The following is a 17,387-nucleotide window of genomic DNA, read 5'->3' on the forward strand; positions in this document are numbered from 1 at the left end:
TTTTTGTACATGGATCTGTAGCTACTCATTGCCAATAGTTCCTCTAATAGCTGGACATATTGGATACCATTCAAGGAAATTGTCCTTGGGGAGTAATAAATTCCTTTTCCAGGCAATCTGACGTCTGTGACCTAAAAAGTGTGAGGCAGGGGTGACATGCACAGTCATGGAAATTTAACACATTGTGTACAATTTACTCACATGGAATAAAATTAGATACGCCCACCATCTCCTTCATGTTAGAGTCAAGAGAGAGGGAACTGTATCCAATATGCCCAGCAAAGTACTGCGGTCAATGGACTGAGGTTTCTCATCAAAGTTTGAGGTAAAGGAAGAATCCATTGTGTAGAATTTCAATCAGGAAATCTACTTTTTGGATAGCACAAAGAACAGACACCTTAAAAAAAGAGTAGAAGACCAGGATAAAATTGTCTTAAGTACCAAAAGAACCACAGAAAAGACTATATAAGGAGCAAGTTGTCTTGTTCCATATTTATCAAGATTGCACTGATTAGAATTAGTTATATCTACAAATTTTTAGGGCATGAGTTTAAGGGGGAAAAGAGGAGGGGAAGGACATTTTGCAGACTCTCTTTGTTTGCTACTCTCCACATTTTCTTTCTTTTAGTATTCTCTGAATGTGTTCTATTACTTACCTCTATTCTCAGTGACGAGGTAAAGAGGGAAGAGAAAGAATTTAGAGATGTGGACAACATTCCAGAGTAAATTCTACCCACCGTCATGCTTCCCTGTCCATCCACTGGTGAAATGCTATAGCAAAAGTAAAGGATTCACTACCAGAAATACAGCCTCCAAAGTCAAAACTGTAAAAAAATTGTGGTTCCCTGCACTCACAAGGACTCAACAAATCCATGTTAACTGTTGATCAACGTTTTAATCAGAATCAGTTAGAACACTTACACTAGTCAATAGAAAACAAAAATCCTGCCAAAAAATTTAGCCCAGTGAACTATGAATTATCAAGCCAAGGACTTGGAGGAGGGGCCAGGGAAGGTTTTTGTAGGGCAAGTAATATCACACACTGTTTAGCAAGCCCCCTACTCCCCTCACACACACCTGGCTAAATAAAAAATTTTGTACCCTCAATCTCTGTGGCAGACAACACAGATTCTTACATCTGCCAGAGACAGAAGCAAGACCCAAAAGCTTTAGCAACATTGGCCAAGACAAAGAGTGAGGTTGTCAACCTGTATCTCTTTCAATAGGTTAGTATTAAGTGTCATTATTTTAAATGCAGGTAGTATTTTCAGTAAGACTACATTATAAAGTACCTCACTGTATGCCTCTATTTATACCAGAGGTCTAATAATTTTTTACCAAATATTTAGTGTGGAGTAATACATTTTTTTTGATACATGTGAAACCTGTATTATTTTTGCTGGTTTTTCCTCACCAGTCATAGGAGTGGATCCATCTCAATCACTGTCAGAAATTGTCTTGATTTTAAGTATTGATATATTAATCCATAGGTTTAATAAATATCACCATTGATAGCTATCAATTAACTAATATTCACTAAAATTGGTGGGGTATTATCAGTTTTGATGCATCCTATCTCACCCTAATGATTTGTCTGTTTAACTGATATTGGTTGTACATAGCTGTGAATATAAGCCTACCAAGATTCTATTATTTGAACCTGGCAAAGTAATAAATTACGCTTTTGTTTACAGACTATTTGTCTTTTAATTTTTAATATGCTATCTGCCCCTAATAATGATCCTGACATAAGTGGAAGTGTCAACACAAAGATAATTTATAAGTAGCTAATTGATTAGTTTGATAAATCAGATGGTTAGTAGGCAGTAGCAAGACCACATAGAAATTCATGAATGAGAGTGTTTTCCCCTTGTCCTTCTGCCTACATCTGCAGTAGATTCAAAGCCTGACATTTAAGAGTACTGAGTTCTTTTGGGAAAGAATATACACCCCATTAGAAGTGATTTCTTGGGGCTGCCATTATATTCTTTCTGCTTCTATTTTGTCCTTTTATTTCTTCCTTCAGTTTACATTTTGCTTCGTTAATGTGTCCTGTTTTCAAGTCACTTTTGTAGATTGAATTCTATTTTTCTAAATACACTGGAATTTTGGTTTATACAACTGTCCGTTTTTTTTGTTTGTTTTTTTACAAAATTGTGAAGATCACAAATAGGTTAAGTGTAATAGCTTTGTTTCATGGCTGATAATCTAGCGTGGTTTCATAGCCTTGTTTAGAGAAGCAGAATGCTGTCAGACACAACCCTCTTTAGTTTTTTCTGTCATCATAAGTTACTTCAAACCAAAATCTGCAAAGAAATAATGACCTTTCATTTAAGTGATACTTTATATTTTTATGTGGAAAAAAAGAGTCTTTTAAGGGATTCCTGCTACTCAGTTGCTAAATTTGCCTGAACAAGTCAGGGCAAGATTTAGCGAGTATTCTTATGCGCTGTGGATTTAGGGATTTTTTTTTTTTTTGAAAAACATTTCTTTATTATCTCTTCGTGGTAAGAAACCTTTTAAAATGGTTTCTGAAGTTTTCTAACATGTCTCCCACAAAACCACAGCCCTACCATGACAAACACCACTGCCTGTCATGGACTACACTAGCTATGGACCAGCAATGCCTTAACTTGATGCCTGTTTCTGCTTTGTTTATTTGGAACTTTTCCAAACCTAAACATCCTGATTGGTCTCTAATTCAGCGGTGGCAACCTTTCTCTGTAAAGGTCCAGAGAATAAATATTTTAGGCTTTGTAGGTTATATATGGTCTCTGTTGCATCATATTCTTTATTTCTTTTACAACCCTTTAAAAATGTTTTAAAAAATCATTCTTAGCTCACAGGTCATACAAAAACAGGACATGGTCCTAATGGATCAGGCTCCAATTCACAGTCATTGGATACAGACATGCAACCCCACGGTAAGGGGAAAATTATTTTGGGCACTTGCTGTGTGGGAGGCAGCAATGACTGCCTGGCTAAAGATTAGCAAGTAAAAAATATTAACTCTACCTGTTGGGTCCCTTGCTAATTTATTTATACTTTTCATGATGTTTAGGTCCTTGTTTTTTCCCAAAGATAAAGAGACAGAAAGAAAAGATTTAGGAAGGGAGGGAGAAAGGGGGCAAAGGGAGATAGGCAAAAGAGGAAGGGAGAGTAAAACAGGGGAAGGGAGAAAAAAGTGAGAAAGAAAGCAAAGAGGGAGGTAAAAGGACAAGAGAGACAGCACAGGAAAGGAAAAAAAAAGAAATGGAGAAAGAAAGAGGAGCAAAGGGGGTGAGAATGAGGAAAAAAACATAGAAAAACAGAGAGAACAAGCCAGAATATGGAAGCTAGGGCACAGTCTCTCCTTCTTTTCCTTAGAGCCAGGCAGCTCTTAGCGGCACCTCCCCAGCTGCTTTCAAACATTGAGGTTGCTGCCCAGCCACTGATCACCATCCCAAGAAGTGAAATGTGGGCTTCACATCTGAAAACTTCCACTTGGTTTTTCACCAAGTGAAATGGAACACGAAATTCAGGGCCCAAGAAAATGGCTCATGTTTTCTTTGGGACACTTGGGCTGTGTCTACCCGGGGAAAATTTAGATGTACTGACTGACTGACTCCAGTGCATATGATTAATGTATATATAGGGCAAACCAGGATAATTCAGACCTTTTTTTCTTCCAGAGCAGGTTTTCAGCCGGAATTATCTGGATGGTTGCCTCAACTCTCCACTAGGCTTTGCCAGGATAAGCAGAGCCAGCGTAGTATGCAGGAGACAGGGACCACTCCCTCTCTCCAAGGTTCCCTTCAACACCCACACCCTGTGCAGCTGAGTGTAGTGGGATCCGTCCTGACAGGCATTCCTTCTGGGGGCAAGTGAAAATTCTGTTTAATTAATCTCTAAGAAGCCCCCCAAACCCTAAATTTTGCATTCTGCTTAGCTGTCAAATGGCAAAGTGTAATAGACTGGTGAAGGCGGAGAACAATATTAATGGGGGAAAATGTTGTACCCTGTTCCCTTCCCCAAACGAGAAAGAGGATAATAAAGCCAAAGCCTATGACATCCCAGTCAAATTCATTAGTGTGTATGTGTATAGTTTCTCTTATGACTGAACACTTGAGTTGTAATTTTCTTGAAGTGGATAGAGATATGTATAGCTTATACCTTTTGTTTTTAAAAGTATAGTTTAAAAATACACTACATCCCAACACATAGAAACAATGTTGTTCATAGAGGTATAGTTTCTGTGACAAATGTGCTCCTGCCAAGGTTTGTACAGATCAATTTTTAAAAATTAAATGTAAAGCTACAATTAATGAGGGAAGAATGCTACTTGGAATAATTCCTCGGTAAATCATTTGGTAAGGAATTCTTCTGTAAAAATAACAATTAACTCATACATAACCTGGTAAAATTGTGTTTTCATGGACTCCTGCACTTATACCATGTATAAGTTTGGGGTTTGGTTTTGTTTCATTTTGTTTGGAGGAAAGGTGAATAGAATAATGGGAAAGATGCATGATAGTTTATTTTACTGTATCTTACAGATCCAACTTCTAATGATGAAGCTTCCCACATAACTTCTTTCTTTTTGGGAGCAGAAAGAAAGGAAGAAAATGAAGAGTCAGAGCTGTTGATACATTGGGATAATATTTTTCCACTCTATTGAAACTTTCTACCTTTCCTTCCATTCTGTTTCACCAGTTCTCTAAATGACAATTACAGAGTGATAACTTCCCCATTGCTACTTGTGTGGTATTTTTGTTTGGTTTTCATTTTTATTTTTTGCAGATTTCAATGCTGATTTTTTTTCCTTGAAAACGTGATCTCTAAAAGAAAATGCATAAAATTCTTAATGGGTTCCCTCCCCACTTAGAAGTTGCCTTATTCCCTCAGATACAGTCTCTGTAACTACTGCATGAGAAAGTCCTGAAATGTATTAAGTAAAAACCAAAACAGCAGTAACAACAAATTGTTAAATGGGCAATTCTCTGTGTATATCTCAAAAAGTTTTTTGTTTATCTGTAGGATGTATAGAAAATTTGCTCTTTTTCACTTGTGAAAGTGTTCTTGCTGCCAAATGGTAGAAATAAAACCCTGGAAAAGAGAGATCATCTGTAAAATATGCATCTGTAAAATAAGTTTCTCTTTTCAAATGGCTTGTACTGGGCTGTTTGGTGGCCCCTCACTGTGTACTGGACGTGACTCCTTGAAAGCAGTCTGTAACCTTGGGCAGATTTGCAGTGACAAATGTTGCTATGCTTCTGTAAGCACTGCTTCTGCTAGAGGGCACTGTACATTAGACAAGGCCTTGTGCTCTGCTTAGTAAAGACAGCTCTCTGTTGCAGCACCTGTGTCCAAGTCTCCATTTGTTAACACATGTGTGTGTTTCCCTTTTTGGCGGATAAGACTTTGGGAAGCACGGTTGCAAAAGGATTATTCCATGGGATAAACAAATCTAGAGTTCGTTGAGTGTTTTTCTACTAGGAAAAGGACATAACTTATTCACCTCACTTTCAGAGTTGTTCCACAAAGTAGAGCAAAGACTTCTCAGTTAATAGACTCCTCCCCCTTTACTGTTCATTCCACACCATCCCCCACCTCCGACTCCACCCCTCACTCCTCCTCTGAACAAAGAGCAGCTGGTTCAAATTAAAGTCATGGGCACACACACACCACTTCCCTATCTCCGGGTTTGAAGGGCAAAATGGAGAACGTAAGGTTGCAAAGAGCAGAAGGTATTCTGAGAAACAAGCTAGGATTGTAGAAGAGATTTTCCACCATCTCTATCAATCACATTATCTTTGAAGTATTTATATATTTATATATATAAAAATAATATATATATATTATATATATATATATATATATATATATTACATATACATAGACCCTCTACTTGTTTAGTAGTTGGAAACTGGGGGAAAAGCAAACCAAACCCATAAATACAGTGACCTTCATTAAAAGGTTCCATTTCTCTTTTCATCAACCTGCTGATTGCTTGTTCACTTAGAGTACTAGCCTGGAAGCCTGCCTTGAATTAAATGATTAAGTAAATAAAAATAACTGAACTACACCTAAGCTCTGAAGAAGTCAGAGTTTATATAGCTAACAGAACACTGTAAGTAATGATGAGGGGAAAGAAAAGTATTAGAAGCTTGGTTTTTTTTTTTCATTTTTATTTTTAATCAATGAGCTTTCTGAGTGTGCAATACAAGAAAAGAAAATGTGATGTACCTTAGTGCAAGACTGGATCTTTGCTATACTAGGGTGCAAACCTAATGCTTTAAAGACTGGAAATGTCTTTGTTTTACTCTTTCTCTCTTTCTGTGATTTGTAGCCTACATTGAAGATCTCACAAGATGTGTTGAGCAAAGCAGAAGACTTATTATCGTGCTAACTCCAGACTATATTCTCAGACGAGGATGGAGTGTTTTCGAATTGGAAAGCAGACTCCATAACATGCTAGTCAGTGGAGAAATCAAAGTGATTTTGATTGAATGTACAGAATTAAAGGGGAAGGTGAATTGCCAGGAAGTGGAATCACTAAAGCGCAGCATCAAACTTCTGTCCTTGATCAAGTGGAAGGGACCCAAGAGCAGCAAATTAAATTCTAAGTTTTGGAAGCACTTAGTATATGAAATGCCCATCAGGAAAAAAGAAATGCTTTCTCGGTGTCATGTTCTGGACTCCGCAGAACAAGGACTTTTTGGAGAACTCCAGCCTATACCATCTATTGCCATGACCAGTACCTCGGCCTCTCTGGTGTCATCTCAAGCTGATCTCCCAGATTTCCACCATTCAGATTCGATGCAAATGAGGCACTGTTGCAGAGGTTATAAACACGAGATGCCAACCACCACCTTGCCAGTACCTTCCTTAGGCAACCACCACACTTATTGTAACCTGCCTCCGACACTACTCAATGGACAGCTACCCCTTAATAATGCCCTGAAAGATACCCAGGAATTTCATAGGAACAGTTCCCTGCTACCTTTATCATCCAAAGAGCTTAGCTTCACCAGTGATATTTGGTAGCGGAAAATCTGAAGTCCTCTGAACAGCTATGTGAGCATACAAAATTTCTGCTATACCAAGCAAAAAAGTACACCTAATAACATTGAGGTGCTGAAAAGGTGTTCAAAGAAAAAGGCACAGAAATCACTTTTGTATCTAATTTTTTTGTTTACATTTCCAGAGTAGTGGGGGGATAGAAGGACCTGCTTTTGTAGTATAGTACCTTGTTCCAATGTACAGTTTTGATTTCTTCCTTAAGAAAACAATATTAAATTCTATTCTATAGAGTAGGTTTTATGATACCACTTAGACTGCAAGTTTGGTAGGTAAGTTAATATTTATGAATATTTCAGTATTTACATGTTATTTGAAAGCAGGAAATTTAAAGACTTTAACTGAATTTGAAATTTCTGAACTAAGTTTTAAGGGGAAAAGAGAACTTCTATAGAGTAACCGAAAATCAGGAATTATCAAGAAAGAGGTGTTGAGGCATCCCAAGTGGAAGATTGTTTGTAGAGGAAGATCAGTTAAGAAAAAATGTGATTGAAACGTTTAGAACTTCTTCAACATAATGGACAACCTCTGTATACTAAATCAACAGCTCATAATGAGAGCCTTTAGTTTTATTAGGCAAGCACATCTTCTGTAGGCAAACTGGTAGGTAGATAAACAATGTGCATTTCTTAAGCAAATGAATAGATAGGCTGTTCTTTTAGGATGGTGTTAAACAAACCTTATGGCATTTTAGCCTATTAACAAAGTTTTACAAATTTGAAAACACATTTTAAGTTATGCATTTTATTGTTTGCTAACAATCAGATTTGGATTTTTTCCAAATGATCTCTTGACCTGCTATAAGCTTTATATGAAGATGCTCACATCGTCCTACTTTTATTTCAACATCGTTGGAGTTTGAATTTAAATAAATATTGACTGCAAGTGTCAGCAGTAGAAAGGAAGTGAAACAATATTCACAGATGAAGTGCTAAATGATTCAAGTTTACTAGTGGTAGAGCAGCAATTGCAGTGATTCTCATCTGAAATGTAGTTGTGAAACAGACTATTCTGTACATACACAATATCTGCTTGGCCATGTGTGCAAGGCTCCTTCAGAAGTATCTCTATTCCTGGTGCTTCAATGAGTATATTTTATAGACTAAACTTCTCTACCCTCACATTGTGACTGTGACTGTACCATATCAGAAAATCCCTGTGAATAATCTAAAATATTGTGAATTTGCTGTAAGGAATGTGCCCCTATTCTAGTATTTATTGTGAATTACTAATTTATGTTCTTCCAATTAATTTGGGTGTGCTCTCCACAAAGATTCCTGTGGGGGTCAATTGTTAATTGAGTTTCATTCTGGCATTTTGTATATGGTTCTTAAATCATGTTTTGGGGCAAATATAAACAAGTACAAATGTACACAGTGTGTAAAAATTAAGAATTTTCCCAGTCCTTGTAATTGTGAAACTCAAATGTGTTAAGAGAACATTAGGTAACATGTTTTATTTCTTTCAACCTCTTTACATGAGTGATTCCCTATAATCCATGGGTTTTGTTCCAAGTACTTGTTTTTCTGCTGCTTTTCTATATCCAGCTGCTCAGAAAATGCATTATGCACCAACAGTATGTGAAACCTTAGCAGTGATACATGTTCATTTCACAGTGGGACAATTAGTTGCTCCTTTAAAAAGTACTGTTCAACACATAGGTGTTTCATAGATGTATTTTTTTTTCCACTGAGAAAAGTGATTTTGCTTCTGTAGAAACTTTAGGTATTTCAAAATGGAAATTTATCGATTCAGAACTGTTTTCCAAGTGTTACAAAGTTGTATTTACTCTCATTGTTCTTTAATGATATGTGTAATTACTAAGTTAATAACCTGCATGAAATGAGTAGTACATGTTTAAGTGACCAATTGTACTTTTTATTAGTTTGTTTTTCACAGAAGTCTAGATTAATTCAAATAGAATGTTCAGTGGTATTTTTAAACTAATAGTTCTGTATTGAGCATGCCAGTTCTGAAAATATAACATGGGTCTCTCTGCTTCCTTTATTTACAATGATTAAACGTGGGTAGCAATTTGAGTTGGCTGGCCACAATGTGTCCTTTCACTACTAGTAGGTAGTCAAAAACAGAGCATTCACACTTGTGTTGGGGAACTTGACAAGAAACCTTTTCTACCATTTTCAGGAACCAATGTGTACACTATCTATAAAAATTTATTTCTAGATGGCAATTCAAAATTCAATTTTCATCTGAGATTTTTTTAAAAGATATAGCCCATATGGGCATAATAAGTATTTAGTCTAGAACATGATGCATTCTTCCAGTTGCTTTCACAGTGGGAAAAATTTTTCTTCTCAGTTTTTCACTGAAATGGATTTTGGAAATTCAGAAAAATACTGATGCAACTAGTTCCCATACATTCATAACAACTTTATATAGCTCATCCACCAACAGTATGCTTACTTTTTAAAATTGAGGCTATTTTAAGGTGAAAAATTCTGAAAATGTCAGAAATAATTATGAGACAAGTGAGAAATGCACAAAAGCAATAGATATATAGGAAATGAAAACTGCATTAAAAATAAACAACGCTCAGGGAGATGAACAACACATACATGGTTTTAATTTGACAAAGTGTGAAATCCAGCAGGTTTGGCAATCTATGGGCTCCAATCTAACTATGGAGACTCTGAAAGGTAGCTGGATGGTTCTTGAAAAGACGTAAGAAGGTATCTCTCCTCATCCCAAGTCTTAATTGAATTAGATCCAAATATGTTCTGCTTTCAATCACTCTCATTTAAAAATGGGTAAAATGACACTTGAAGGCTTCTGATAAGACGAACCCAACTTTTCATCATGTGAAAAGTTGATATTTTGTTGAAGATCTGTGGCTGTTTAAAAGTAGGAAATAGGCTTCAGTGAGAGGAGAAACAGTTCAGTTATGAAAGAAATTTATAGAAATTTATACAGGATTTTCAAGAGAACACGGAAATGAGTAGTAGCCTATGGATTACCTCTGTAACAAGTTGGAAAATGGCTGGTGTGAGAAAGAAGGAAATTATGGTAAGTAAAAGAAGGAGACTCCCTGACGCACTTGGTGGTTGAAGGGCTTACAAGTATATAGAACCACTGGTTTCAAGAATTTACTGCCCTTTGGCTTTTTATTTTTAAATAAATTAGTTGGTTTTCACCAAGCGTTTTCTAGAAAATTAAATAATGACCAAGGGAAATATCTTGAAAATTGCACATATAAATCTTTACGCTCCTTGTATTCATTTCCCAAGGTGAGGTAGTGATCTGATAAAGCCAGAGTGAAGTTAAGACAGAAAATAGTTCCATAGTGTCCAGTTACGTTTGAACACTTGCAATTGTTGTTGCTCTTTTCTGGGAGAGAATTTAATGTTGAAAATTGTCTGGCTCAAATTTCTCTATGACTCATGCATTTTTGTTCTAAGATGTTTGATAGGAGGTCACAGTGTTGAACATCAAGGCACTCTGATGAATATATGGGGCTGTTTGATAAACAATAATTCACTTCAAACTCTTTCATATCAAATTTGTCTTTTTTAGAACTAAAATCAGCCATAGGCAATTTAAGGTTATTCAGCACTCTAATTACTGTGAAATCAGAACTTGTAAAATCACCTACACCCATCAAAGTTTGTCTTCCCAAATGCTCACTGTTAGTTAATCAAACACATTTCTCCAGATATTACCAAAGTCAATCGTGAATATTAGATGCCCACTGTGTACTGTCCACTACAAAAAGTATGATAGAAATATTTTTAAAAAATTGAAGTCCCTGTTCTCAAGTATTTTACACATCAAATGCAAGAAGAAAGGGGTATTTGAAAAACACAGTCCAGTGTAGAAAAATTAATATCGTACACACAGAGCTGATAAATGAGATGGGGTGATTCAGTCCTGAATTGGGCAAGAGTTAAGTTTGGAACAGAGGGAACAAGTAGTGAAAAAAAGGCAATTTCCCAAATGTGGAGAATAGCACATGTAAAGACTGAGGGGGAAATAGTAAGTCCTATTTAGCTGATGAGCAAATTTGGCTAGCAAGGGCAGAAATCTGTGTGAGCACATAATAAAAAATAAGGCCAGGAGAATCTCTGGAACATGCACCTGGTAAGAAGAATTAGATGGAGGGAAACAATTGTGTCAGGGAGGCCAGTCAGGGGGCTGTTGTCATAGTCCACATGTGAGGTGATAAGAGATGGAGGGTGGTGGCCTGGATATTCTCCAAAAAAAAGGCAAATTTGAGGATGAAGAGGAATAGGCAGGATGTGGGATGTGAAAAATGGAAAATGAAGAAGAAACACAGTCAATAAAGACTCCAAAGATCAGAAAATTTAGTTGTATCAAAGGAATTATTTTAGAGTATTTAACTTACCTTCTTAACTGAGCACCCTCACACTGTAAAGACAAGGATAGCGACAACAACAGGTATATTTGCTACTGGAGCAAACCTGAAGTGTTTGCAGGAGAATATTTGTCAGGAAAGGCAAAGTGCTTCAGCAAATCTGATTTAGAAACAAATAATTACATTTACTCCACTGAGTATAATCACAAAATCTTAAACAAGGAATTGATGGAATTTGATCATTTATGTCTCATCTTCTGATTCTGTTCAAATTCTTCACCTCACTCTGGAGTAAAGAATTATGATCTTGAAGACACTGAAGTTATTCAATCAGAGGAAACTCTAGGAGGCAGAGATTGGGGGTTTGCCATGAGTTTTAAAACAGAAAAAGCAACAATATCTTTGATGAATATAGATACAAAATCCCCAACAAAATATTAGCAAACCAAACTCAACAACACATAAAAAGGATCATACACCATGATCAAGTTGGATCCATTCCAGGGTCACAAGAATGGTTCAACATATGCAAATCAATGTGATATTACACATCAATAAAAGCCAAAAACCACATAAATTCAGAAAAAGCATTTGATAAACTTCATCAGTTCATAATAAAAATTCTTGCCAAAGTTGGTATAGAGGGAACATATCTCAACATAATGAAAGCCATTTATGACAAACCCACAGCCAACATAATACTAAATGGTGAAAAACTGAAAGCCTTCTCACTAAATTCTGGAATAAGACAAGGATGCACACTCTCACCAGTTCTATTCAACATAGTATTGGAAGTTCCAGCCACAGCAATCAAACAAGAAAAAGAAATAAAAGGTAACCAAACAGGAAGGGAAGAGTAAAATTGTCATTATATGCTGCTGATGGTATGATACTCTATATAGAAAACCGTAAAGACTCCACACAGAAACTATTAGAACTGATAAGTGAATTCAGCAAGGTAGCAGGATACAAGATTAATATACAGAAATCTGTTGCACTTCTTTACACTAACAGCGAAATATAAGGAGAAAGTAAAAAAAAAAAAAAATCCCATTTAAAAATCACATCAAAAAAATAAAATACCTAGGAATAAACCTAACCAAGGAGATGAAAGACTTATAGGCTGAGAACTATAAAACACTGATAAAAGAAATTGAAGATGATTCAAGGAAATGAAAATGTATGCCATGCTCTTGTATTGAAAGAATTAATATAGTTAAAATGGCCATACTACCCAAAGCAACCTACAGATTTAATGCAATCCCTATCAAATTACCCATGACATATTTTTACAGAACTAGAATAATCCTAATGTTTATATGGAACTGCAAAAGACCCAGAATTGCCAAAGCAATCCTGAGGGAAATGAGCAAAGCTGGAGGCATAACCCTTCCAGACTTCAGACAATACTACAAAGCTATAGTAATCAAAACAGTGTGGTACTGGCACAAAAACAGAAAAACAGACATATAGATCAGAATAGAACAGAATAAGAGCCCAGAAATAAAGTAAAAATGGCTTAAAGACTTAAATATGAGGCATGACCCCATAAAACTCCTAGAAGAGAACATAGGCAAAACATTCTCTGACATAAATCGTACCAATGTTTTCTTAGGTCAGTCTCCCAAGGCAATAGAAATAAAAGCAAAAATAAACAAATGGGACCCAGTCAAACTTATAAGCTTTTGCACAGCAAAGGAAACCATAAACAAAAAGACAACCTACAGACTGGGAGAAAGTATTTGCAAACATTGCAACTGACCAGGGCTTAATTTCCAAAATATACAAACTGCTCATACAACTCAATAACAAAAAAACAAACAACCCAGTCGAAAAATGGGCAGAAGACCTAAATAGACATTTCTCCAAAGAAGACAGACGGCCAACAGGCACATGAAAAGATGCTCAACACTGCTAATTATTAGAGAAATGCAAATCAAAACTACGAGGTGTCACCTCACATGGGTCAGAATGGCTGTCATCAAAATGTCTACAAATAATAAATGCTGGAGAGCATGTGGAGAAAAGGGACCCTTTTACACTGTTGGTGGGAATGTAAATTAGCATAGCCACTATGGAAAACAGTATGGAGGTTCCTTAAAAAACTAAAACTAGAATTACCACATGATCTAGCAATCCCATTCCTGGGCATATATCCAGAAAAGTCGAAAGCACTAATCAGAAAAGATACATGCACGCCAATGTTCATAGTGGCACTATTTACAACAGGCAAGACATGGAAGCAACCTAAATGCCCATCGACAGATGAATGGATAAAGAAACTGTGGTATATATATATATATATATATATATATATATATATATATATATATATATATATATACACACACACACACATACACGCAATGGACTATTACTCAGCCATAAAAAAGAATGAAATAATGCCATTTGCAGCAACATGGATGGACCTAGAGATTATCATACTAAGCAAAGTAAGTCAGACAAAGACAAATATTATATGATACTTATATGTGGACTCTAAAAAATAGTACAAATGAACTTATTTACAAAACAGATTCACAGAAATACAAAACAAACTTATGGTCACCAAAGGAGAAGGTGGGGGGGGAGAATAAATTGGGAGTATGGGACTGACAGATGCATGGTACCATATATAAAATAGATAAACAAGAAGGATCTACTGTATAGCACAGGGAACTATATTCAGTATCCCATGATAAACCATATTGGAAAAGAATATGAAAAAGGATATATATATATATATATATATATATATATATATATATATATATATATATATATATATATATATAACTGAGTCACTATGCTGTATACCTGAAACTAACACAATATTGTAAATCAACTACATTTAAATTAAAAAGGTAATAAATGAAAGAAGAAAAACAGAGAAAGTGGACAATGTTCACAAAGAGAAAAAGGACATGTTGGAGTGTGTTGGAGTGGTGGGAGGAGGTGCAGAGAGTGGACTGGTGACGAACAATAAAGAATGAATAACCACATAAGTATTGAACACAAGGAACCAAAGTTTCACCAAAATTGAAGGCAGAGTGATTACCATCTTTTAAAGTATGAAGAAATTTTATAAGGGACATCGTATTAGTAAGAATAGATAACTGTTGTTAAGGTCAATAACCCAAATCCTGCAAGTACTGTTTTCTCAAATCAGTCCAGTGAAGATTAGATGGGGTTATGAGGAGAGGCTCTGCTTCAAAGTCAGAGATAGGGTTTTTCCATTTTGTTTCTCTGATATCCTCTAGGTCCAAGGAATCCTCACCATTCAGCCAGTAGATTGGTAAAGAAAGAGGGCATGGAAGCTGGTACCAAATGGCCCATAAAAACCACTCATATACCAAGAGGGGGGAGAGGGGGAGAGAGTTTAGGGGGTAGGAAATGTAGCCTAGCATTGCCCAGAAGGAAAAGGAAATGTAGCTTAATGAACATAGTCTCCATTAGTAAGATGCTGAGCAATTCTTTTCCATAATGCTAGAAGATGAAACAAAAAATAGGCAGGAAAGGGACTTCCCTGGTGGCACAGTGGTTAAGAATCTGCCTGCCAATGCAGGGGACACAGGTTCGAGCCCTGGTCCGGGAAGATCCCACATGCTACGGAACAACTAAGCCCGTGCACCACAACTATTGAGCCTGCGTTCTAGAGCCTGTGAGCCACAACTACTGAGCCTGCGTGCCACAACTACTGAAGCCCGTGCGCCTAGAGCCTGTGCTCTGCAACAAGAGAAGCCACCGCAATGAGAAGCCCGCGCACCGCAATGAAGAGTCACCCCCGCTTGCCGCAACTAGAGAAAGCCGGCGCACAGCAACGAAGACCCAATGCAGCCAAAAATTAATTAATTAATTAATTAATTATTTAAAAATAGGCAGGAAAGTTATAGGAAGGAGACCCTTTACTTTCTAAAGCAGAAAACACCAGACTAGATGAAGAGTTTCTGAAGACCAATGGTCATGTTTTATTCCTTGTTAAAATCCAAGCACACGTAACAGTGCTGGTCACAGAGTAGGCGCTCACATCACATTTCTTGATAAATGGACAAATAAATTTGAGAGCATCTGTGAACTTCTAATTCCTGGAGTCCTTAAAAATATAAGAGGAATTTTTTTTTCTTTTGCTTCTTTCAACAAGTAATTTATTGTTTACAATTTTAAAAAAAGAAAAACAGATTATCTCTTTACGCCCTGTCTAGGTCTAGAATTTTAGGATTCTAAGTCAATTTGTGGTTGGAGATCAAAGTTTCTTAAGCATTTTGCCAGTCAAAGAAATCATTCTTCCTCAGAACATTCAGACAATTTAGTTCTATGAGGCCACCCAATGTAGTTCATTGCTCCTAGCCACATAGTCCTGTTTCTTTTTTTTTTTTTAAACATCTTTATTGAAGTATAATTGCTTTACAATGGTGTGTTAGTTTCTGCTTTATAACAAAGTGAATCAGTTATACATATACATATGTTCCCATATCTCTTCCCTCTTGCATCTCCCTCCCTCCCACCCTCCCTATCCCACCCCTCTAGGTGGTCACAAAGCACCGAGCTGATCTCCCTGTGCTATGCGGCTGCTTAAATATATACTTTATATACTGACTTATTGCCAACAAAAACATTGTCTTTCTTTTTTGCAAAGGGTACTTTTATGATAATTATCATATTGGGTGGAAGAATAGGAATTAGATTAACCTCCTTTACTGGGCAACTGGCGTGCCACAGTAGCAGGTCCACCAATTAATTCACTATGCAAAAATATCCAAGTTTCTCTCCTCTTTTGACATATTTTCTAGACAGTCATTACATTGTGACCCGACCTTCTTGACAGAGGGAATGTGGGAAAATGAACAGAAAAATGAGAATGCCATCCATTTTCATCTTGGGCAAATTACTTAACTTTCTGTGCCCCTATTTCCTCACCTGTAAAATGAGAATAGTAATAATACAAACAGGGTTGTTGTGAACATTGTGATTTAATGTTCTTAGCACATAAAGTGCTAAGAACAGTGTTTGACACAAAATAGTCACTATATAAGAGTTAATATTATAATAATTATAATTGTTTTCATACAAAAATGGCACCACTGACCCACCATCCATAAGAAACGCATTTTTATTTTACTTTCCAATTGGTAGAGATCAGCTATTCAGTTTCTTGCATGACTGCCTGTAGGACCAAGGACACTCATTTTCTAGATAGCTGGCTGAGGCTAGAGGTGCATTCTGTGGTCATGGAACAAATCAGAGCTAACTGGCCCATACAAGGAACAAACCTACGGTAACTTTGACCTCATTAGTAATGTGTTCTGAGCTAGACAAAAAACAGGACTCTCAGAACATGGATTATTCAGATTTGCTGTCCATGTTAATCAAAGTCCCCAGATGATTGCTTGATATTCTCCTTCACTTTAGCTAGGTTTACATAAGACCAAAACATCTGGATGAGAAGTGAAAAAATGCAGATGCTTAAGCCACATGATGGGAAACATCCAGATGTCTCAGATTTTGGATTTGTCATTTTGTTCTTTGTTTTAAAAGAAAAAGAAGCCAGAAGAAAAAAAAATTCCACCATGGTTTGTCTATTTCCTTAACCTGGGCAAAATTGAACTACTTTCTTGTCATAGAAATTTAAAATGTACCAAAGCTTATTAGGAATCTTGTTGATAATATCACTAGATGAGCTGTTTTCAAGAGGAGTTTTTTTTTTTAACTTAAAAAAGACATCTGATTCATGAGTAGCATTTGTGAGAAGTGACGCTTTTCAGAGTGAGACAATATTTTGGAAGAGTTGATCATAATGAACTATCTGGGCAAGTGTGGCTGGGTTGATACCAACAGTAAAGGACAGTTTGCTAAAGAAACTTCAGAAATATTGTTTATTTCCCTAAGAGGATCTGAACTCAACTAAATAAGGAGTTAAGTCCAAAAGAATACATATAAATCTTTTCTTCTGGTTATGAAATGACTGGATATTTGCTACCTGAAAACCAATAAAAGGAGT

At 36.4% G+C, this 17,387-nt stretch overlaps 1 protein-coding gene across 1 annotated transcript in view; it reads left to right on the forward strand.

The window, feature by feature from the left end:
• IL1RAPL2 (interleukin 1 receptor accessory protein like 2) overlaps window positions 1-7,026 on the forward strand; it is a 720,608-nt gene extending 713,582 nt beyond the window's left edge. Inside the window, exon 12 of the mRNA XM_061178193.1 lies at window positions 6,329-7,026. Within this exon, the coding sequence (XP_061034176.1) occupies window positions 6,329-7,026 (698 nt within the window). The remainder of the gene's footprint in view (window positions 1-6,328) is intronic.
• Window positions 7,027-17,387: the final 10,361 nt, after the last annotated feature.

This window comes from Eubalaena glacialis, chromosome X, assembly GCF_028564815.1.
Source record: "Eubalaena glacialis isolate mEubGla1 chromosome X, mEubGla1.1.hap2.+ XY, whole genome shotgun sequence".
NCBI classification, from domain to species: domain Eukaryota; kingdom Metazoa; phylum Chordata; class Mammalia; order Artiodactyla; family Balaenidae; genus Eubalaena; species Eubalaena glacialis.